The sequence below is a fragment of the Sceloporus occidentalis genome, unplaced genomic scaffold (assembly GCF_023333645.1).
Source record: "Sceloporus occidentalis isolate IW3139 unplaced genomic scaffold, rSceOcc1.0.p SCAF_2, whole genome shotgun sequence".
In the NCBI taxonomy this organism is placed as follows: Eukaryota; Metazoa; Chordata; class Lepidosauria; order Squamata; family Phrynosomatidae; genus Sceloporus; species Sceloporus occidentalis.
This window is the reverse complement of record NW_028316982.1, coordinates 174957320-174981400: the sequence shown is the minus strand read 5'-3', so window position 1 is coordinate 174981400 and position 24081 is coordinate 174957320. Positions and strand designations below refer to the sequence as shown.

The 24081-nt window shown below is 37.9% G+C and overlaps 1 protein-coding gene across 1 annotated transcript; it reads right to left on the bottom strand.

Moving 5' to 3' along the window:
• Positions 1-5706: 5706 nt before the first annotated feature.
• On the bottom strand, positions 5707-19023 carry AKAP17A (A-kinase anchoring protein 17A). The gene is made up of 5 exons (XM_089511551.1): positions 18849-19023; positions 14190-15392; positions 10056-10204; positions 9143-9383; positions 5707-7547 (listed from the first exon to the last, which is right to left on the bottom strand). Exons 2-5 carry the CDS (start codon positions 14949-14951, stop codon positions 6651-6653), a joined length of 2049 nt encoding a protein of 682 aa, XP_089367677.1. The 5' UTR covers positions 14952-15392; positions 18849-19023; the 3' UTR covers positions 5707-6650.
• Positions 19024-24081: the final 5058 nt, after the last annotated feature.

Below are 24081 nucleotides of genomic sequence, written 5' to 3'. Positions count from 1 at the left end.
ATACCCCTGGGGGGAAAAATCAACAAGGTCTCTTGCAAAAAAGTGTTACATGTGTGAAAAATTGAATTAGTAGTTAGGCTAGAAATTGTTTGAAGAAAGGAAGCTGGTTTGAATACCAATGTCCTTGGTCAGCCAGTAACTGAAAAAAAATCTTGTTGGTCAGATTGAGGAAACTCCTTCTGGAAACAACTTGATTATGTAATCCAAATTACTCCAGTACCATTAAATGAAGTGCACATCTGATGATGCAGGAAGAAATCTATCCATTACCAGGCATGAATATTCCCCAGAGAGTTTACCTCCAGCAGGAAAAATCTGGTTTGAGAATCACATTTAGGCACCATGATCTGCTTGGGATTCTTTTTTAGTTGTTATGCTTTAACATGACTATAATGCCTTCCACCATAGGCTGGTGGATTCTTTCCCTTTTTTGTTCTTTCCCTCTTTTCCTGTCCACTGGCAAAATGAGGACAATTAGAATGAGTTTTTAAGCTAATGTGGGAGAATGGCAAGCAGGGAAGAATAAGCAAAACTCAAAAGAGATTTACTTGTCCAAAAGTTTGCATTTCAAAGCTGTTCTGGTTTTTCTGGGCTGAGTCATGCTTGTGTCTACAAGAAGGCACTTTTATAATCCAGTTTTTGTAAGAAATAGGGCCAGAACATACAGCCATTTAAAACAGCTGTCCAGGCAGCTTGTGAACGTGGTGTTTATACACTGCACACTCCCAAGCCATCCTGAAGCTACCTGGAAGTTGGGCAGCCACTAGATGTGGCTGGCTTTAAGACACTGCGGCAGTGTAGCATTAACATGTTGCATACCAACAGAGCATCTTGAAGCCAGCTTTGGGCTGTGGCAGGACTGGGAAAGGTGCCTCTTTCCCTGCCCAAAAAGGAGCAGATCTTTCCCGCTCCTTTTTGGGCCGGGTTCAAGGTGGATTGGGGCCACAACATGTGATGGCCATGGCCCCAATCCGTCTTCACTTCTTGCCAGTCTGTTCTGGCAGATACTCCCAAAATGTTGTCCTACTTTCTGCTCCTGGATTTGTTTTGCTGAATTATTGAAACAACTGGCCTAAGCCATATGCCATATTTAGGCTATTTTTCAGGGTTCCTTCTTATTAGTTATTTGTTTTATTCTTTTATGGTTTGCTATTAGTGAAGCTTTTTTTTTTTGCTCAGTGCATTCTGTGTGTGGACAGACAGATGTGTGTTCAATAAAATTCCTTTAGAAATCACTGTGTGAATGTGGGACCAGGCTCTTGAGGTGCGCTACTGTCAAGGTTCAAAGATCTCATAAAGATCTTGGAACATTTACCTTGGGAGCTTAGCCAGTAACCATCTCTTTCCCCCATTTCTATAAGGGATGGAGAAGCTTTGGAACCTAGAGTCATCCACTGAAACCATACAGTATGAGATTCAGAACAAATAAATGGAACTACAGTACCTCTTCACATAGCACATAATTAAACTTTGGAAATCATTGTCAGCTTGGTTTCAAAAGAGGATAAATTCATGGACTATGGTGCCATTAGTGACTGCCAGTTAGGATGGATATAACTCACCTCCAGTATCTGAAGCAAAATGCCTCCATGTATTAGTTCTTAGGGAGCAGGAGATGGAGGATGTAATTTGACTTAAATCCAATGGGGAACTGTTTGGCCATTAAACAACCCTTTGCCCTAATCTAGTATGGCTCTGCCCTATGCTCTTAAAATCAGTAGAAATCACAGACTAGTGTGGTCCCAAAAAGAAAAAAAAATGCCTATAGATATGACCCAATGGCTAAGCTACTGGGCTACCATGAAGGCACCAGTTTGACAGTTGCCTTTGCCATCAATGTTTTAAATTGCCATGGGAAAGTCTCTCTCATGTCTCAGTTCCTTCCCAGAAATATAATGGGGAGTGGGAGGCGGATAGTAATATGAACTTATAGAGCAGGGGTAGGCAACCTGCGGCCCGCGGGCCGGATGCGGCCCGGCGAGGCCTTGGGACCGGCCCCAGCCCGGTCCTGCCGCCGATTGCCGCCAGGGCCTTTGGCGTCTCGCGAGAGGGGCATGGTGGGGCAATTGTCTATAGAAGCCTCAGAAACATGCATTTATCTTAACATTTTTTAAAAAATCAGCAAATTTTTTCACATGTCCTCCATTTTATTTAAAAAGTACCCTCCATTTGAAAATTTTGTCCTACATTTGTCCCGGTTTATTTATTTACTTAATTTTTTAAAATTATTTAATTATTTATTTTTTGGCTTCGGCCCCCCCAGTTGTCTGAGGGACAGCAACCCGGCCCCCCGGCTTAAAAGGGTTGCCTACCCCTGTTATAGAGCTTTTGCAATGAGAACATGCATAAGCATTTTATACAATAATGCATTCAAAATGCTTTGAACCAGTATGTTTATACGTTGCTGTTGTAGATTGACCAAAACTAGGTAACACATAGCATGCATGCCCTGGATTGCTCCCATGTCACGCCAAAAATTGATAGACAATTATCTTATGTGGGGCTCATAACTTGCACTTTTCAGTCAAAAGGAAAATATTGCTCTAGTTTTAAATATGAGTCTACCTATCTAAAATCATATGGCTGATTAAACCAGATACTATAATACCTTTCTGCTACAGCTGAAATAGCATCTGTCTCTGGAAGATATCCGAGGTAATCAGCTAAAAAGATTTACTTGAGTCATGTCTCTGAAGAGGATTGAATACACTACAAGCTCTGTGTTATGCTACTGATGATTACTGGGTAACCTCTTATTAGAACATGAAAAGGATAAAACTGGTATTACTTTCACTGATGAAGAATGTTTTAAGATGCTCGAGTTTAATACCCCAAAGTGCTTATTACATGTATATGTTCCTGGTTTTGTTTTTGTTTTAAAGATCTGAAAGTGTTTCACTGTTCCTTGAAACAGAAAACAGTTGCCAAGCATGAGAACAGAATAGTAAATTCATACAAAATGTCTAAATCAGTATTTGAAATAAGGCTACAGAACAAAAGGTAGATGAGAAAAAAGGCTTTGGCTGGATTTCTGCTAGCTACCCTAGATTCTACTACTATTTCAATCATTAATGAGCAACCAGAAATATTCAGCAGTGCTGCACCTAGATATAACTAAACAATTAAACTGGGGAGGTGAAAATCCAATTGCAAGTGAATGAATCGATAGAATTTACATAAATGTTCGCTCACCATTCAACAACTGACATAGTGAGTCTGTAATATATAGAACTAGCAGTTGAATTTAGGCCGCTGTGTTTTAACATATTTTTTAAAAACCTCATCAAAAATTGTCCATGAATAGGACATTTGTAGACACCCTAATATAAATCTGCCAAGACAAAGGAGCTGGAATACTTGTGTAAAAAATAATGCAGATAAAGCAGGCATTTAAGATGCCTGGAGGAAAAAACAAGTGATATATAATTACTGATGAAAACAAATGGCCAATAAACTTTTCTGCAATTTTTTTTCCAAGGATAAATTCAGATTGATGAGGCCTGAACTGGTAGCAAGTATCAAGGTAAGATTATGTTGTCATGGTTGGATAGTTCAGTGGCAAGGTAAAGACATCTGTGAAAGACCTATGGGCTATTTAGGGATTTAAAGTATGATAAATATAAACATTTAAATTAGTGTTGGATGTAGATACCTGTGGAACACTGTGAATAACTCATATTGCATAGTCTCAAAAAGAGTACTGTAGAATTAAGGGAGGAGAGCAGCTTTCATGTGAGGAATATTTCCTCAATAGGGCAAGATCTATCCTCTACCTGTTTGTGTGTATTCAAATCACGTGTCGACTTAAGGCAACCCAATGAATTTCATAGGCAATACTCAGAGGTGGTTTTGCCAGTTCCTTCCCCTGAAATATAGCCTACAGCACCCAGTATTCTTTGTCAGATTCCCATCCCAAAACCAACTAGGGCTGACCCTTCTTAGCTTCTAAGATCAGATGGGAACTGATGTCTTCAGGCTATTTAGGCTCTATCATCTACCTGTTACAGGGTTATACCTTCTGCATAAGGATCATCCAGTTAGATAGTCTTATACTTGTGGGTAATGATAAGGAACACTTCCCCTCAAGAATACTAAAACCTAAGACTGTCCATTGAAACTCAATGGTGGGAGATTTAGGACATATAATAGTTCTTCACAGAGCATAGTTTTAACTAAGGAATTGCCAAGGCAGATTTATAAAGGACTAGCTAAATTAATGGAGGTTAAGGACATAAATGGCTACTAGTCAGGATGACTACAGATCAGCTCCAGTATCAGACATGAGCTTTAATTGTTAATCCTGAGTAAAATCGACTGAATCAATTACATTTATCTATGGCTCACCATTCAACAATTGGTTGAATAGGTCTACTCTTGTGTGGACTAATCAAAAGGATGCCATCCAAGGCCTTCCCTTGCATGCTAGTTGCTAGGGAGCAGGAGGAGGATGCTGCACAACATCCCACTTGGAAGTTTCCACATATATCTGGCGGCCATTGTGAAAACAGAATGCTGGACTAGAAAGGTCTTGGTTTGATCCAGCGTGCCTCTTAGATTCTTATGTATGACAATGCAATTCTTTTGCCTGGGCCTCTGGTAAGGTTCCTTTCCATTTATGCCACATATCAGAGTGGTAAGCACTTTGTACTAACTTCAGCAATCAACTAGGAAACCATATTCTTCCAAGGAACAGTGACAGAAGTCTTTTGAGGATATTGAAGGTAGGCTTGAATGTTTAAAATTTGCTTCATAAGAAAACTTAGTGCTACTCTTCTCAGGAAACTGAACTGTGGGACTATGTGTGCTCCTCTACAATGCAATCTAGAGAACACACACAGAGCTCATTCCACCTAATTTTTGGAAGTAAACCAACATTTTATGTTAGGAAACACAGAGGCTAACACATTTGTATTCCATCCTTCTTCCAAGTTCAATTTGCACTACATGGACTTTATGCTATTTTATCCACAGTACCAGCATGATGTTGTTTGAAATAGGCAAAACTAAGTATGTCTAAATCAAATTAACTGATTGGGCTTCCCAGCTAAATGTTGATTGAAACCCATTTTCCAAAGAAGTTGCTCTTTGTGGATTTGAATTAGAATACCTCTAATTCAAATCAAGTACAGTAGATCTACTGAAAATTGCTGATCGGTAAGTCAATCCTTATGTAAAGCCTACTGTGTCCATGGGAATATTTTAGCTCTGAATCCTGGCCTAGGCACACTATCTCAAGACATCACAGAATTTAAAAAGAATCACAAAAATCTTAGCATAGCAATAACCCACATGGACTCTATGTTTTAGGCCAAATTCTGCCTCTTCACAAAACAATACCTATGTTAAACTCAACAGGTAACGAGAAGTTCCCAATAATTGTAGAACAAAAAAAAAAAAAAAAAAAAAAAAGCATTGTTTAAAAACAAACAAAAAGTCTGGAGCAGTTTATCCAAGATCAGTTTTGACTTGCAGTAAAGTTGTTTGTAAAGAGAAATATAAAGACTCTTCATGTAAGATCTGCCTATAAATTCCTGCCTTGGAGGTGGGAGTGAGACACAGCAGTAAAAGCTGAATAAAATTCAAGGCTTCCTTTTCCTGTGAAGTGATGTTAAGATATATTTTCATATAATATTTAGTGATATTATTAAGCAACTGGTACAATAGAGTATAATAAATAATTTTTCAAACAAAACACAAAGCAAAACGTTTTAATAATGCATATGTATAGATTTTTAATGTACCGAAACATAAAACAGCAGTTTGGGTTCACTGGCAATGGCTTCTGTGGTTTTACCATGAGACGGTAAAAAAGCTGGTTTTGCACTGCAGTACTATTTGGGGAAATTCCTGAGCCTCATTTCTAGAAGCAAAGGTGTTATAAAAAGAGAAAAGTACAAGCTAAACATTGCACATAAAATACTTTATCAGGAAGGTCCCTCTTTCAAAATATAGATGTCTGCAAAATAGCATGTAGACAACAGCCAATAGTTTGAAAAAAATTAGTCAAATGTTAATGCAACAGCAACCCCTGTGTCAATTTTCTCAGAGGCTCCAAAACCCTGGCATCTTTATTTTGAACAGAATAGAAACAGGTAAATTTGCAAACACTGTGACCATTCAGGCCCTGTAACAAGCTATCAAGTATGTAGTTGTCAAAAAGAGCAAAGGCATCATTACAGCACTGTATAAAAATATGGTTGCATCTAGCACCAATTGAGATAGCAAAAAACCTTGAAAGGAATTACTGAGTTCTATGAATCAAGTACGCAGCTCCGCATCGAGTTTATATCTCTTATCAGAAACACAGACATGCCAGTTTATGTCTTATGAAAGACTGCTGTGATTGTTAAAAGGGGTCCAGTGGAAGATTTTTTTGTAAAAAAAATAAATGAAATGATGAAGGCCTGATGAGGGCTAGTTGTCAGATAAAAAGCATGGACAAGAATGACTAGAATTCCTGGGTGTCAACACAGAGTTGACAGATAAGAAGTCACAAAAATATTTCTGAAAGGTATGTTTATATGTTTCTTAACTCCATAAACTATATTCAAGTAAATTTTCCAATCAGTTTTTTCCCCCTTCCAGGGCAGAAAGGAAAAATCTACTCCAGTCCTGTCTGGCATAGCCCTTATAAAAAACAAAGTTCTCTATTACCTACTCCAAGTGCTTCTCTGGTGGCTCAAAGATCTTTTCTGGTGTTTTTGTTTCTTGCCTGTGTTCTTGTGACCATGGCTACGTCCTCTTTTATCCTGTTCCCTGTCTCTACTCAAGGACCGTCTATGTCGTGCATGTTCTCGACTTGAACTCCTATGGTGAGGACTGCTAATTTTTGTAGAGTATTTTTTATGCAGGCGTCTTTCTTTTCTGCATTTTTCATCCTCGCTACTCAAGTCTCTTTTATGCCTACTTTTTCCAATTTTGTCTTTGCTGTGATGGTTCTGTGTCTCTCTGCATGAGTCGCTTCTTCCCCTGCTGGGTTCTCTGTTACACTTGCCTTGTTCTGATATGAATTCCTTTTTGTAGATGTTCAGTTCGTGGTCTGTTGAGTTCTTATGTTGCTGATTTGCTGTGATGCATGAAAGGACACCTGTACTACTTTCATCAGAAACTGTGTCTCTGTTACTTATGTTAATCTTAGGGTTTTTGACAAGAACATCCTCATGAAGGCTCCCATTTAAATACTTGAGCTGATGGCCCAGATGTTCATTAGCTGCTATGGTGCTCTGAGGGAGCAGAACTGGTTTAGTCATGATGGACTGAACTGAGGTAGGTACCATAGAGAGAGAAAAACTTGCAGGGGTTTTCAAAGGGATACACTGCAGTGTACTAGGTACAGTCTTTTTTAGATGGGTTGCTTCTATTTTCTTGTTCAAGAGGTTACTTAACAGTTTTTCACGCAACTCCCTCTCCTTTCTCTGCAGTCCGAGAGCTCTCTCCTTTTCTTCCTCTACTCTTCGGAGTTCAGCTTCCTGCAGCACCCTTCTCTCTTCCAACTGCTGAATGCGAACTTTTTCCTCATTGTGCTCCTGTTCCAGAAGTTTTATTGTCTAAGAAAAACAAGGGAAGAAGAAAATATATTTTAATTCCTACATTCATAAGAAAACACATTTGTCCTGTAACAAAGTCAGAGAATTGCTGAAAAGAAGGAAATCTCATAAAAATACTCTAAATGAGAGAAAAACTAAAGCAACCTTTTGCATATGTGGGGCTTTTCAATTTCCATTCCTTGATTATCATCCAATAGCTTCTGAGAAATACGTTCAACCCAGGCCACTTTTTAGAAAGCAATCCTAACCACTACAATGACCTCAGGAATGAAAGGTTAATTGATACAATATATTACAGAAGTCCAGGAACACCTTAAATACAAGCTTCAAGAATTTCCTAATCCAGAAAAGTAGAAGACGAAGGATTTCATGTATTTATTCTCTTTGACTGAGCAGCCTGAGGATTCTACTAGGGTTTTAAGCTATTATCTGTAAATTACCAGAAATTAATTTATACACAGACAGTATTCCATTAAGTTGCCAAACTATGTATGGTAGAACTGGTGAAGCAGTGAGCTAAGATTGCCAAGCCTGGCAAAGCCATACATAAAATCCTCCTCAATACAAACATCAACATGCAACTGCGCTCCTGTATACTCAAATAAGTTTTGCAATCAGCCCATGGACAGCTCTATGAACGTGCCAGTGCCATGCAGTATTTGCTTGCTGGAGAAACTAAGACAATGGTGCTGCAAAGAGTGGGACACCTTCATGCTCTAGGTTACTTGCTATCAGTCTCAGACGTACAGATTACAGCTGTACAAAGGATTTTAAAGTGCAGCCTTTTACATAAATCCTCCCATATGAAACCTAAAACCACCAAATATAGTAAGATCATGATAAAATCAGAGAATGAATAATTAACTGTTGAAATCAAACAGCTTCATGTACATAGTTCCAATAGAGTCTTTACAGATCAAGATAAACAAGTGTGTCTTTAGAGCTTGCTTGTAATGATGGGGACTGACAAGTACTAATCAGAATGTTGCTCGGGGGGGGGGGGGGGTGGCAATTGCACTGGCCAATCTAACTGATCTTACAATCAGGCACAGTTATGGCTCCAGTATTGATCACAAAGTGCAGTCAAGTTAGCAGAGGTGGAAGTGGTCCTTCAAATAACACGGACTCACACTGTTTAGAAGTCCTATACAAGCATTTTAAATTGGGCAGTAGCTGCATTTGTACCAGTTGAAGTAACTAGTGCATGGATAACAGGAACCAATTCTGGTTTTCTCCAGATACTGGTAGTGCTATTAGCTATAGTGCAATTCCGACTATCGATGCACTCTAAAACACATGAACTGAATTGGCAAATTATATAACAACTGAAAAGCATAAAACCAGGGCTGGAGTCCACGTCCGTACATTCCTCCTGGAAGCAGGCATTTTGTCTGATGTACAAGCAGACACACAGCCCATTGTGGAATGCTGTCATTCATGTGAGGATTTATGCATGAAACCATGATGTAGGATAGCCATCAAGGAGTCAAAAATGACAGATGATAATACATTTCTCCATATATTTAACAAATTCACATTTTTAGCACTTTAAAACAGTACTTTTGCATGGAAACAGGCCCCCAAAGATAAGTTACCTTGGCTCTGCTCAGCAGTTCAGCAATTAGGCGAATGGACTGAAGATTTCTTTGAGCTAAGAGAAGTTTCCTCTCTTCTAGTTTTATTTTTTCTTGCAGCTTTTTTTGCTCTTCAGCTTGTATTTTTTCAAGTCTTTTTTTGTTTCTACGAATTTCACGATCCTTTTGTTTTTGCTCTCTTTTCCTCAATTTTTCTTCTCTCTTTTTCTCTCTTTCTAATTCCTCAAGTTCTTTTTGTTTCCTGAGGATGCACATTATATTAATCAAAATAGGTATAATTTCAGAATTTAACTGAATGACATAATAATATTTCCTTTCCTTGCAGTCCTCAATAACAGCTAAACACTCATTGTTCATTATAACTAATCTAATGCCTTGATAAATGAGATGGACCAAAAAATTTACAAAATGCCTGAGGCAGCAATCTTCATGCCACATACAGAAGCAAAATACCAAAGTGGATATTCTGAAATAATTATACCAGAGATTACAGGTTACTGTTAGCTCAATAGTTAGTCAAATTGCACTAGACCAGTAGCTTCATTAAAGATACTTATTCAAAGTCAATTTGGTTTTAACAGATTAGGATTTATTAGTTGTGTGTAGAATACTTTCTCCACAAACTGTTACTTTTCTGAATTTATTTTGTTATCAGAATCAAAAGCCATTAGTATAATATTGTGGTTCTTGATTATAAGGATAAGAATTTTTAACAGGTATGCTCCCATTTTATTTGCCAGCTAATGATTCCTTACAACATGCTTTTTCATGAAGTTCAAATTAAAATGTCCAAAAGATTTTGAAAGTCTACTAGTAAACTGCCTAAAATATACCAAAATCCCAACAAATATATAGATTTTACAAATACATAAAAGCCTAGTTTATCATTTTAAATGAAAGCAATAAGACATACCTTTCCTCCTCTTTTTGTCTTTCCTCTGCTTCTTTTTCTTTACGTTTTTGTTCTTCTCTTTGTTTTTCAAGCTCTTGAAGTTTTTGCCTTTCTAGCTGACGTTTCTTAATTGAAGCATCACTCAGATGTTTTGTTGAATCAAATGAAACCTTTCAATGACAAAAGAAAATTAGTGTGGGGGGGTTAAACTTAAAAGCATCAATATATTAAATTTGTTGTTGGTGGTTATTCAAGTTATTTCTGACTTATGGAGGCTCTATCATGGGGGTTTCCTGGCAAGATTTGTTCAAAGAGGGTTTGCTTTTGCCTTGCTTTGAGGCTGAGAGATTGTAACTTTCCCAAAGTGATCTAGTTGGTTTCCATGGCTGAGTGGGGATTCAAGCCCTGGACAGGTTTTGGCTCCTGTCCAATGCTCAAACCACTATACCATGTTGTCAGCTAGCCATTAAATTACCTCAATTAATTACATTTTGTAGAGTGGATTACATGTTGTTGAGGGTAAAAACTTGGGAACATCTGAGACACTAATGTTGTTTTTAACAACAACTTCTTCCATCCCCTCACTTTTCTTCCATGCAACAGCCTGGCCCCCCCTTAAGGTACTTAAAACACTTCATTTTAAGTGCTGTATTATACTCTAGAGATCAGGGTTCGATTCCATGCTTGAGCATAAAAACCACTGGGTGATCTTGGGCATGCCACACTCTCTCAGCCTCAGAGGATGGCAATGGCAAACCCCTTCTGAAGAAACTTGCTAAGAAAACCCTGTAAAAGGTTCACTGTAAGTTAAAAATAATTTGGAAGTGCACAACAGCAGATTATATAATCATCAATAGTATTTCAGAACTTCTGCATCTACATGTTTATTTTTATAAGAGCCCTGGTGGCGCACTGGTTAAATTTTACTGCAGCCACTGACACACAAACCACAAGGTTGTGAGTTCAATACCTGCCAGAGGCTCAGGGTCAACTCTGCCTACATCCTTCCAAAGTCCCTAAAATGAGTACCCAGCTTGTTGGGGGCAATTAGCTTACACATTGTAAACCACCTTGGGAGTGCTTAAGTGCACTGATAATTGGTATAGAAATGTACTTGCTACTTATATTTCTAACAACTTTTCAAGGCTGACTCCAAACAAAAACAAGAATGTTATGTTACACATTAAAAGAATGAACTATAACGTCAGCATTAACATACTATCCAAATTGAAAGTAAAGCGTAAATATCTTCCAACATGTACAAAAAGAGAATATCACCAGAAATGATTAAAAAAAACCCTAAACCCCAAACAAACAGGAACACATAAAATCTTTTTAAAAATCACATGAGCAGGACCTCTGTTGCAGTTCTAAAGTGATGGGCACATTCATACAAGTAAACATGGTCTTCAAAACAGTGTATCTGCTTCCTTAGGCACACTTGTCTTGGAGCTAGCTCCAGTAAATACAGTTGTGAGAACATTAAAGAGAGAAGTGTAATTTAGAAGTAGCCAATAACTGAAAGAAAATGATAGTGTTTTTGTTGGCTCCTTCGCATCCCTTCAAAAGCCAATACAAATGTAACCTAAAAATCCCCAGATTAGTGAAATTGAATGTGCATCTAAAGGTTTCTTATATGATATATTCTGATATTAATATAAGCATTGTGCCTTTCTCTCATGAATAAATATTAATGTAATGAATTTCTTTATGTAGTTTCATCATCTTCTAATTCTTGTAAATGTATTTATCAGATACAACAAACCAGGGATTCAAAAGAACCCTGACTTATTACAAATTAGCAGTACGGTGATACATGCTGTTTGATCACTTTCATTTACAGCAGGAGTGGCTATACAAACAACAAAAGGAATTTGAAGTGCAGGAGGCAGTGCCATGAATTAAGGTCAAGGGCTTATTCTCAGAAAAGAATGGGTGTGTTACAAATGTCAGCTGTAATTCTATATCACAGCCTATATCATGTAACTTTAAGTTTACTTAGCTCCGTAGTATAGGTGCTACAGAACCATGATAGTGAATTGCGAATATGCTTATCAGGGCACTGGCAAGATGTCCCAAGGCGAACTGGAGTGTACTAATGCACACTGGCAATCCTGATCCATTGTTTAAAAGGGCCCTGGGAGTGTCCCATGTGTACTGCCGCCTGCGGCACGTCAGCCACTTCCCCTATGCAATAACATCGTGCCAACCCCTTGCTGAATAATGACATATATAATGTTTTGTACAATAAGTACACTATTGTAAGCTATAAGAATATAAAAAATTACCATGTTTCATCAAGGCAAAGGTCCATCTAGTCCAATATCCTGTTCACACAGTGGCAAACCAGTTGCCTAGAGCAGTGATTCCCAACCTTTGGTCCTCCAGATGTTTTGGGACTTTGGATTCAAAAATTCCTGACTGTTGGCCAAGTTGGTTGGGGCTTCTGGGATCTGAGGTCCAGAACAAATGATCAAAGGTTGGGATCCACTGGCCTAGAGCGTGGAGGAGCAGGAGGAAGAGGAGGGCAGCGAGGTCTGGGGCAGAGGAAACGAAGGTGGAGGCGGTGCCTCCTGCACGCGGCCGCGCCACCTTCCCCGCCTCCCCGCGGTCGCTGGCTTCCCCCCCGGCCTGCCTGGGGCCTAGGCTCCGCTCAGGCCGAGGGAGAAGCCAGCGGGGACGCTGGCTTTCCCCCCAGCCTGCCTGGGGCCTAAGCTCCGCTCAGGCCGAGGGAGAAGCCAGCGGGGCCGCTGGCTTCCAGCCCTGGCCTGCCTGGGGCCTAGGCTCCCTCAGGCCAGGAAGGAGCGCGAGGAAGAGGAGGAGGATGAGAAAGCGGAGGAGGAGGAATTGGAAAGGTGAGTCATTTCAGGTCTGCCTTGGTTTTTTTTTATTAATTTTTAAAAATATACTTATTTTTGTTTTTTATTTCAGTATTTTTAATACTGCTTTTTTATTTTATTTCAGTATTTTTAATACTGCTTTTTTATTTTATTTCAGTATTTTTATTATTGCTTTTTATTTTATTTCAGTATTTTTATTATTGCTTTTTTATTTTATTTCAGTATGTTTAATACTGCTTTTTTATTTTATTTCATTATTTTTATTATTGCTTTTTATTTTATTTCAGTATTTTTATTATTGCTTTTTATTTCATTATTTTTATTATTGCTTTTTATTTTATTTCAGTATTTTTATTATTGCTTTTTATTTTATTTCAGTATTTTCATTATTGTTTTTTTATTTTATTTCATTTTTTATTATTGCTTTTTATTTTATTTCAGTATTTTTATTATTTCTGAAGGTGAGACAGTGTGACTTTCCAAAGTGCATTTCTGAGTATTTTCGGTACTTTTAATGCTAAAAGGCCTGCTGTAACAGTGATAGTGGTGATGAATATGATGATGATGATGATGATGATGATATCAGTCAGCACACCCCTCCTCCTTCTCTGGGGCTTCGGCGGAAGCTCTGCCTCTGGCATGTGGCTCCGCCCCTGGAGGGTGGAAGTTCCACCCCCGGCATGAGGCTCCACCCCCTTCTTCGGCCCCCCAGTTGTCTGAGGGACAGCAACCCGGCCTCCAGCTCAAAAAGGTTGCCTACCCCTGGCCTAGAGGAAGCCCACCAGCAGACCTTCAGTGCTACTGCCTCCCCCCGACCTTACATTCTCCAGCAACTGATAGACAGGCATACTACATCTGATAGTGAAGAAGATACACAGCTGTCCTGATGAGTAGTTCATCAATATATCTATGTCCATTTTAAATCTGCCCAAGTATGCAGCCCTCATTACATATTGTGACTGCAAATCCTGTAGTTAAACTATGTGAGGGTTGAAAAATTACTTTCCTTTCTATGTCCTGAATCTTTCACCATTCAGCCTCAGTGGGTGACGATAGACTCCACAACTATGAAAACGTGAGAGAAGCTATCACAGCATTTGTGATAACATAAAGATGATATAAAGATGATACAGGTACTTCTACTATTTCTCCCTTCCCCAACTCTCTGAACAATTAATCCAGTTTATGACAATACATAACACCACAAGAGCCTAAAATTGCTAATTTTGGACCAGCTCTTTCAAATACATAGGAAAATTGCATCCAACATTTTTTTCTAAAAATACATGCCAGGAATAGCTCAACAGTACTTCACCTTTATGTTGCAAGCTACTGCTTTGCCATCTTCACCTTTGTACATCAGCTTCATCCCTCGCAATGCATTCATAGCCTTGATAAAACCTGCATATTCCACATACTGAACATAAGATTCAAAATTCAAATGGCCTCCAAAACTGAACGTATGGAAGTTTCTTCCAGTCATTTCTTCCCTGTATGGGTCCAACATGGGTATGTCCACATTACGAATTTCCCCAAATTTGCTAAACACTTTAATAAGAACTTCTTCACTTGGCTTTTCTGAGCCAGAGTCTTTCAGTGCAAACCATTTACAAGGTAAACCCTCCAAGTGAATAGTGTCAGGTCTTTCCCCTGGTAGAGTTTCATTCATATCTTTTGCATCACGAAAAAAGGAATCCCAGTCATGTCGAGTAGGAAAATCAATTCTGTATTCTGCAGCACGAACTTTCAGAATGTCTGAAAAACCACTTAGTTTTATAGTTTTGCCATCTAGACACGCAAGGAAGGATTTAACCAGGCTCTTATTTTCCACTTCTCCTTCAAAGCGGATAAAATCCATGGTACTTTTGGAAATCCGTAATGTTGAGAACTGATGTGTTTGCACCATTCCTTTCAGTCTTTCCATCACCTCCCAATTCGAAATAGACTTTCCTGGCTGCTTTAACTGAGGAAGTGCCACACTGATTGTCATTTTTGTAATTGGCTTAAGGTACAGCCCATATGGAGCACATAGCTCCACAGCTTCGGAGGTATCGTGAACTATTGTAGCAGCTGCCATGGCTACAAAAATAATGAAGCTAGCAAGCTAATAATGAAAAATGCTTATCTATCTTGTAGACACTGGTAGAAAACTGTTCCTTTGTTTGAACAAATGATCATTTTAACTATATCCCAAAAGCAGCTTTCAGAGACATATTGCAAGGCCTTTGTCTTTAAGACCTGTTAAAATTTGTCACCATATATGTTCATAATATATTATCCCTCTCTTAATCGCACAGTTCTTGTTTTCTCTAATTGTAAACAATATAAATTACATTTGCAGGGCCACTGTAAAAGTGTGCAAGGCGGACCAAGAATGTCAGCTGCATTTACACAGCTGAGACTCAAAAAGCAGAAAATACAAGTCTTCCTGGAGCACTCTGCTTCTGACTGCTGCTTCTATGAACTATGACAATCTTGATAGGAATTCCAACTTTTGTAAAAGCCAGGAAAAAATATTCTGTGGAGAAATGAAATAAATGAGTTAGTTTCTTGCATAATCTCATTAAACGAGACCAAACATGGTATTTCTAGGCAATGAAACATGAATATTTCAGCAACTCCAAAGTTAACTATGAAATAATTTATATAACAAGCATCTTTACAACCTCTATATTTAGTCAAAAACAACATACTTCCCACTGAGCTCAGTGGAAATTATGCCTAAGTAAAAGTAATTGGATAACAACCTTAGCATTTAAACAAAATTTACATCTCTAACATGTATACAGAATAACTGCAAAACAAACCGAGCACACAACTAAGTTCACAAGATTTTTTTTTCTGAATAGAAAACCTCAGTAAAACAACCCCACAAAATTATACATATAGGCTAAAGAAAATGGCTTGAATATCATATCTAAAGTATTTTATAGCTGATACATTAAAAACACAGCTTTAGTGACAGCACAGTTTACACAACAAAGTTCTTTGCTTAAGATTTCATTAAAAATGAAAAATGCCATACAGATGATAAATAAAACACAGCATTACTAACCATTTTCTCAAGTTGCCAACTGTGATTCATTTATCAGAGTAACGTATGGTCATTCTGCTCATCGTAATTAAGATTTACCATAAAGAAATGAACAAAATATGAATCAACGTTATTTATAATTAAGAATTCTTTATTATAGATAATGTTCATTCATATTTTGTTCATTTCTTTATGGTAAGAGCTAAATGGTATGTCCTAAAATTTGTTTGAGAAATAAAGCTTTTCAGAGTCAGAGTTTGGAAGATATACTTTTTGGGACTGCAATACTCAGATGCTTCCAGTCAACACAGCAGCTAATTTGTTATGGCTTTGCTGAGGAAGACTGAGAAATACTCCTGCATGAGAGGCTTCGTGACTTCACCATTATGGCCAGGACCTCCTTCCTTTGGACAAAGGTGATCCTGGACTTCCTTTCTGCCAGAGATGTAAATCCACAACAGGGCATCAAGTGTAAACATGTTATAAGCTTTGGTCTTGGTGCAGTTTATAATCAGAAGAGGCCGCTGTGAAGTAAGAATACAGAGAAACAGAACCATGTGCAGTTTGCATATATATGTGTGTGTGTGTGTGTGTGTGTGAAAGAGATTTGTCTCTCATCTCATCTTGTTCCCTGTATATATACACATGCACAGACATATGAAGAGAGAGAGGGAGAGCCAGGGTGGCCTAGTGGTCTGAGTATTGGGACTGCAACTCTGGAGACTGGGGTTCAGTTCCCAGATCAGCCATGAAACCCACTGAGTGGCCTTGGGCAAGTCACACTCTCTCAGCCTACAGGGAAGGCAATGGCAAACCTCCATCGAAAAAATCTTGGCAAGAAAACACCCTTAGGATTTCCATAAGGAAACAACTTGATAAGACTTGCACAATGAAAAGACATGAAAGCATACAACAATAAGAACAACAACCCACAAAAACTATATTAAATGCTATAGAGGTTATATTCCAGAGGAAGGAACTGGCAAAACCACCTCTGAGTATTCCTTGCCTAAGAAAACCCTATGAAATGCATAGCCTTAAGTCGACAGGTGACCAGAACACACACAAACAGGTAGACGATAGGTCTAGCCCTACTGAGGAAGTATTCATCACATGAAAGCTGTTCTTCTCTCTTAATTCTAAAAGACTCTTTTAAAGAAAACACAATAAGAGCTATCGACAGCATTCATGTCCATGGGTCCAGCCTTGATGATTTCTCAGGTCCCAGAAACATACATGTAAGCCCACTTGGTGACCCTGGGCAAGTCACTCTCTCTCAGCCTCAGGGGAGGGGAATGGCAAGCCCCCTTTGAACAAATCTTGCCAAAACCTCTCCCCCAAAACCCATAACAGGTTCACCTCAGGGTCACCATCAGTCAGAAACAACCTGAAGACACAACAACAACAACAACAACAACAACAACAACACACCTATGCCACTTTTGCAGCAGATAAGTGAAGCAGACACATCTTGAACTGATTTTTCCCTTATTTTTCTTTCTCTTTCTTCCTTATTTAATTAATAATAATAAAATTTATTTATATACCGCGATTCCATAGATCACAGCGGTGTACAACAGTGGAAAAGACAGTTAAAAGCAGTTAAAACATCATAAACCCCAGCATACCCCTAACAACATTACAATACAGAAAATCACATAATAACAACAACACACAACAACACCCCATACAAGTGGCTGAAGAGATGGAATACATCGCATCACCAGGTGGAAAAGAGTGACAACAAGGCTCATGGGGGGAAAGCCTGGCGGAATAAGTAGGTCTTTAAATTCTTCTTAAACGCATCAAGGGAGGTAGTCGCACGGAGCTCTTTAGGGAGAGGGTTCCAGAGTTGTGGGGCTGAAATAGAAAAAATTTATTTTATTTCATTTTGTTTGTTTTTCTATGTGCGTGTGTATTATATAGATGTGTGTGTGTGTAGGGAGGGGGCAGACACACACACACACAGGGTGCTACTGAGGCTCTATTTCAGAGGAAGGCACTGGCAAAAACCACTCTCAGTGTGGAGAACAAAATCCGTGGATGCTCAAGTCCCATTAAATACAGTGGCAGAGCAAAATGGTGCCACTGATATCAAATGGCAACATCAAGGTTTGCTATTTGGAATTTATACTTTTTAAACAATATGTTCAAGCCATGGATGCCTGAATGCATGCAAAGAAAATCTGTGGATAAGGAGGACTGACTGTGTATATGTGTGTGCATGTGTTATATGTATATCATATGTGTGTGTATTACATACGTGTTTGTGTATTATATGTGTGTATGTATTATATATGTGTATTTTATATACGTGTGTGTATTATTTGTATGTTTTATATATATGTGTGTATTATGTGTGAGTGTGTGTGTTATACATATACGTATGCCTATTATATGTGTGTATGTATTATATATCTGTGTTATACATATATATATGTATTTATATATGTGTATAAGTGTATTATTACACATATATGTACCTATATTATATGTGTACGTTATATATATGTGTGTGTGTGTATTTTATATACGTATGTCTATATATTTATATATATATATAACTGAGGCCATCTGCACTGTATTATACACACACACACACACATATATATATAATGTATGCATGTGTATATGCATATTATAATACATATATGTATATTATAAATGTGTGTGTGTTATATATGTATTGTGTGTGTGTATTCTACATATATGTATGTATATTACGTGTGTGTGTGCTTAGATAGATAGATAGATAGATGGAATGGGAGGGCAGATGAGTGAGAGAGAGAGAGAGAGAGAGCAATAATCCCATCCTTGGCGAGTGGCCCTTGGGGAAGGCAAGCGTTGTATTCTCTCAGGGGCCAGGTTTCCATGGAGGCTGAATGGACCCCCTCCCCTCTCCCTCTCCCTCTCCCTCTCCCTCTCCCTCGGGAGACTTGCCCTGTCCGCGAAGGGCGACCGCAGAGAGAGGGTCCCGCTCTCCCTCCTCCTGGCTCCCGCCGAGGCCTCTCCTCCTTCTCCTTCTCCTTCTTCCTCGCCAGAGAGCCGCGCGACGACGACGACGCCGGCCTTCCCACAATGCTTAGCGCCACCAAAACAAAAAAGCTTCCGCTTCCCTTCGGGGAGGGAGGGAGTTAGGCAAGGAAATTCAGAAAACGGAAGTGGTTGTCAGGAGGACCGGAAGTGCAACGGCCGGGAGACCATAGAGTTAGTGATGGATAGAGCGGCACGCTGCACCCACACTGGAGAAATAAATACATAATCCTCCATATTTGCGGATTTTAATATTATGTTCTCTCTAGGAATCTCTAGGTCCTCCAGGGCAACTCTATGGTCAGTTTTAACTAAAAATTGCACGGAAAGACAAAGAGATTATTCCTAGAGAGAATACTCTGCTAGGCATCCAGGGCAGTTCTATGGTCGGCGTCCGTCGGATGTAGACCACAGAGTTGCACTGGAGGACCTATTCATTCCTAGAGAGGTGCCCTCTCAAGTAAAAAGATGGTGTTTTTGTTTTTTGCGGTTTTCCATATTCACAGGGGTTTTGTGCCCCTAACCCTAGTGAATACGGAGGGACAAGTGCATACTATTACCCCCTATATTGGCCTTCTATATTGACCCCCTACATTAGATGCATATATTGGCAGCCATATATTCACCCTCCTATATTTGGTTGCAATATTGCCCCCTATATTGACCCCCTGTATTGGCCCTCTACAGTGACACCCCCCCCCCCCGTATTGGCTCTCTATATTGTCCACTTGCACTGATAATTTTTAAAACATTTAACACATTAAAAAAAACCCCACATATAAAACATGTGAAAGTCTCTGTAGTTACTTTTTGTTTTTGGAGAGAAGGCTGGTACCAAGCATCCATGGAGTTTTCAGCTTTATGGGAAATCTTCAAGTCATCTTGGCTTCTAGGGATATTTCAGACTTGATTTGCTCTTGGCTCCATTTCTATGTCCTTTTGGTAGTCTACAGTTTCCACAGAACTCTCCTTCAGCACTACATTATCAAATGAGTTGATTTTCTTCCTATCGGCTTCCTTCATTGTCCAGCTTTCACAACCAGATGTAGATATTAGAAATATGATGGCATGGACAATCCTGATGTTGGTATTCAATTATATATTTCCTTGAATATAACATATATATTCACAAGAGACCTAAATACCCTCAAGGCACTAGATCCCATCTGATCTTGGCAGCTGAGCCGGATCAGCCCTGGTTAGTACCTGAATGGGAGACAACCAATGTTTACCATGTGCTATAGGATGTATTTCAGAGGAAGGAACTGGCAATACCACCTCTCAGTACTCCTTGTATATGAAAACTATGAAACTTATGGGTTCACCATATGTTGACAGTTGACTTGAAGGTGCATGTTTGCGCATGTGGTTGCGCGCACACACATTGATAAGCCTAGATTCATAGAGATAGAAAGGGACAAGTTTCAGAACCATCCATTTAAAAATGCGATGTTGGTGGAGTACTGTAATGCAGCGCCGCCTAGTGGATTAGTGGGTGTGAGACACTGCATCGTGTTATTTTTAATTTGTTTGTTTCCTATTCAACAGGAGATTTAAAGAACCGATATTTCTGTAGTCAGGGCACTGCTGCACCTTTTACGAGGGCAGACGCTGTGTCAGTTCCACGCAGCAAAACAAACTGAAGAGTCCAGAGACACTTTAAAGAACAGCACATTTGATTTAGCAAAAGCTTTCATGGGAGATCACATCTCATGCAGTCCAACCTTATGCTCAATAAAACTTGTTACTCTTTGATGGGTAGTTAGAATTGTATTTAGAATTAGGAGCTTATCGCTTTACACTCTTAAAACGGGGCCAGGTCGTTTTAAATGCAGTCCCTGCCTCCTGTTGCATTTGGGGGTTTGTAGTTCAGCGATGCTTAAGAGCTGAATATTCTAAATGGCCCTTCCTAAACTCCAAATCCCAAAATGCAACAGGAGGCAGGGACCACATTTAAAGTGACCTAGCCCCGTTTTAAGAGTATAAGGCAAAAAGCTCCATAGATAATGAGACTTCTTGGAGATGAGATCCAAGTCTAAACATTCTATGCTTCAGGTTTAGAGTTGGAAGAAACCACAAGGGCCATCCAGTTAGGGTTGCCATAAGTGAGGACCTCCAAACCGGGACAAATGTAGGACAAATGTAGGGCAACATTTTCAAATGTAGGACACATTTTTATAAAAATGGAGGACACACAAAAATGAGTTTTTTTTTAAAAATGTTAATATAAATGCATGTTTTTAGGCATGATCAAAATGGAGGACATTTTGGCATTATTCTTAGACAGATGGCAGAAATGGACTTGCCCTCGGGTTCAACTGTACTTCTCAGAAGTGTGTACTTGGGCAAGGGACTGTGGTTTTTCTTCACTGCGCATGAGTTTGTAAAAATCACAGCAAGTTACATTGGCCATGCCTCAGAGGCTTGTTGATATCAATATCACCATCACCATCACCATCACCATCACCATCATCATCATCATCATCATCATCACCATCACCACTATAATTGTCCAGGAAAGGCAGACTTGTTAGCATTCAAAGCACCATAAATACACAAAAAATGCACTTGCATATATTTAATAATAAAAAATAATGAAAAAATAAATAAAAAACAAGGCAGGGGTGTATATATTTAATAATAAAAATTAATGTAATAAAACAAAAACAAGCAATAATAACATTAATGAAATAAAACAAAAACAAGCAATGATAAAAATTAATGAAATAAAATAAAAACAAGCAATAATAAAAATTAATAAAATGAAATAAAAACGAGCAATAATAAAAATTAATGAAAATAAAAACAAGCAATAATAACATTAATGAAATAAAATAAAAAAGCAATAATAACATTAATAAAATAAAATAAAAACAAGCAATAATAACATTAATAAAATAAAATAAAATAAAAACAAGCAATAATAACATTAATAAAATAAAATAAAAACAAGCAATAATAAAAATTAATAAAATAAAATAAAAACAAGCAATAATAAAAATTAATAAAATGAAATAAAAACGAGCAATAATAAAAATTAATAAAATGAAATAAAAACGAGCAATAATAACATTAATAAAATAAAATAAAAACAAGCAATAATAAAAATAAAATGAAATAAAAACGAGCAATAATAACATTAATAAAATAAAATAAAAACGAGCAATAATAACATTAATAAAATAAAAAAGCAATAATAAAAATTAATAAAATAAAATAAAAACAAGCAATAATAAAAATTAATAAAATGAAATAAAAACGAGCAATAATAAAAATTAATAAAATGAAATAAAAACGAGCAATAATAACATTAATAAAATAAAATAAAAACAAGCAATAATAAAAATTAATAAAATGAAATTAAAATGAGCAATAATAACATTAATAAAATAAAATAAAAACAAGCAATAATAATATTAATAAAATAAAATAAAAACAAGCAATAATAAAAATTAATAAAATAAAATAAAACAAGCAATAATAAAAATTAATGAAATAAAATAAAACAAGCAATAATAAAATTAATGAAATAAAATAAAAACAAGCAATAATAAAAATTAATGAAATAAAATAAAAACAAGCAATAATAACATTAATGAAATAAAATAAAAAAGCAATAATAACATTAATAAAATAAAATAAAAACAAGCAATTATAACATTAATAAAATAAAATAAAAACAAGCAATAATAACATTAATAAAATAAAATAAAAACAAGCAATAATAAAAATTAATAAAATAAAATAAAAACAAGCAATAATAAAAATTAATAAAATAAAATAAAAACAAGCAATAATAAAAATTAATAAAATGAAATAAAAACGAGCAATAATAAAAATTAATAAAATAAAATAAAAACGAGCAATAATAACATTAATAAAATGAAATAAAAACGAGCAATAATAAAAATTAATAAAATGAAATAAAAACGAGCAATAATAACATTAATAAAATGAAATAAAAACGAGCAATAATAATATTAATAAAATAAAATAAAAACGAGCAATAATAAAAATTAATAAAATAAAATAAAGACAAGCAATAATAAAAATTAATGAAATAAAATAAAGACAAGCAATAATAAAAAATTAATGAAATAAAATAAAGACATGCAATAATAAAAATTAATAAAATAAAATAAAACAAGCAATAATAAAAATTAATAAAATAAAATAAAAACAAGCAATAATAAAAATTAATAAAATAAAAAATAAAAAGCAATAATAAAAATTTAAAAAATCAAATAAAATAAGTATTTTATATATTTAAAAATAATTAAAAAAACCCTAAAAACCAAGGCAGACCTATTGGCCACTGACTCAGCTTTCCTCCTCCTCCTCCTCCTCCTCCTCTTCCTCCTCCTCCTCCTCCTCTGCCCCAATTCTGCCCTGGCCCCTGGCCTAAGTTCAGGCACCCTTCCTCCGTCTCCTTGCTCCTCCTCCTCCTCCTTATGAAGGCTGGCGCGCGTGCGGAAGGAAGCAGGCAGATGTGTGTGCGCGCGCGTGCGTGCGTGGAAGGAGGCGGGGAAGGCAGGTGCGCGCACAATGAGAGAAGCGGGGAAGGCAGGCGCGTGCACGGAGGGAAGTGGGGAAGGCGCGCACGCTGCCCCTGGCCCCTACTGGGGCCTGGGCGGCGCGCAAGCCCTCCCAGTGGGGGCGCGGTGGCGGCGGCGCTTCTGCCGCCCGCCGAGGAAGAGGAGGAAGGCGGAGCCGGAGGAGGAGGTGGGTTGGCGCCGCAGCAGCTGCGTTAGCGGCAGCGGCAATGGCTGGAGCGGCCCCCAAACCGGGAACAAGGCACGGGTGGGGGCCCAAACCAGACCGGGACCGGTAGGGGCCCCCCGAAACCATGAATGGCACGGGGGCCACCGGGTTATGGCAACCCTACATCCAGTCCAACCCCATTCTGCCATGCAGGAACTCTAAGTCAAACCATCCCCAACAGATGGCCATCTAGCCTCTGTTTAAAGGATGGAGTGTGTTCCACGGTCGAACAGCCCTTACTGTCAGGAAGTTCTTCCTAATGTTGAGGTGGAATCTTTTTTCCTGGAGCTTGCATCCATTGTTCCGGGTCCTGTTCTCTGGAGCAGCAGAAAACAAGCTAGCTCCCTTCTCAATATGATATCCCTTCAAGTATTTAAAC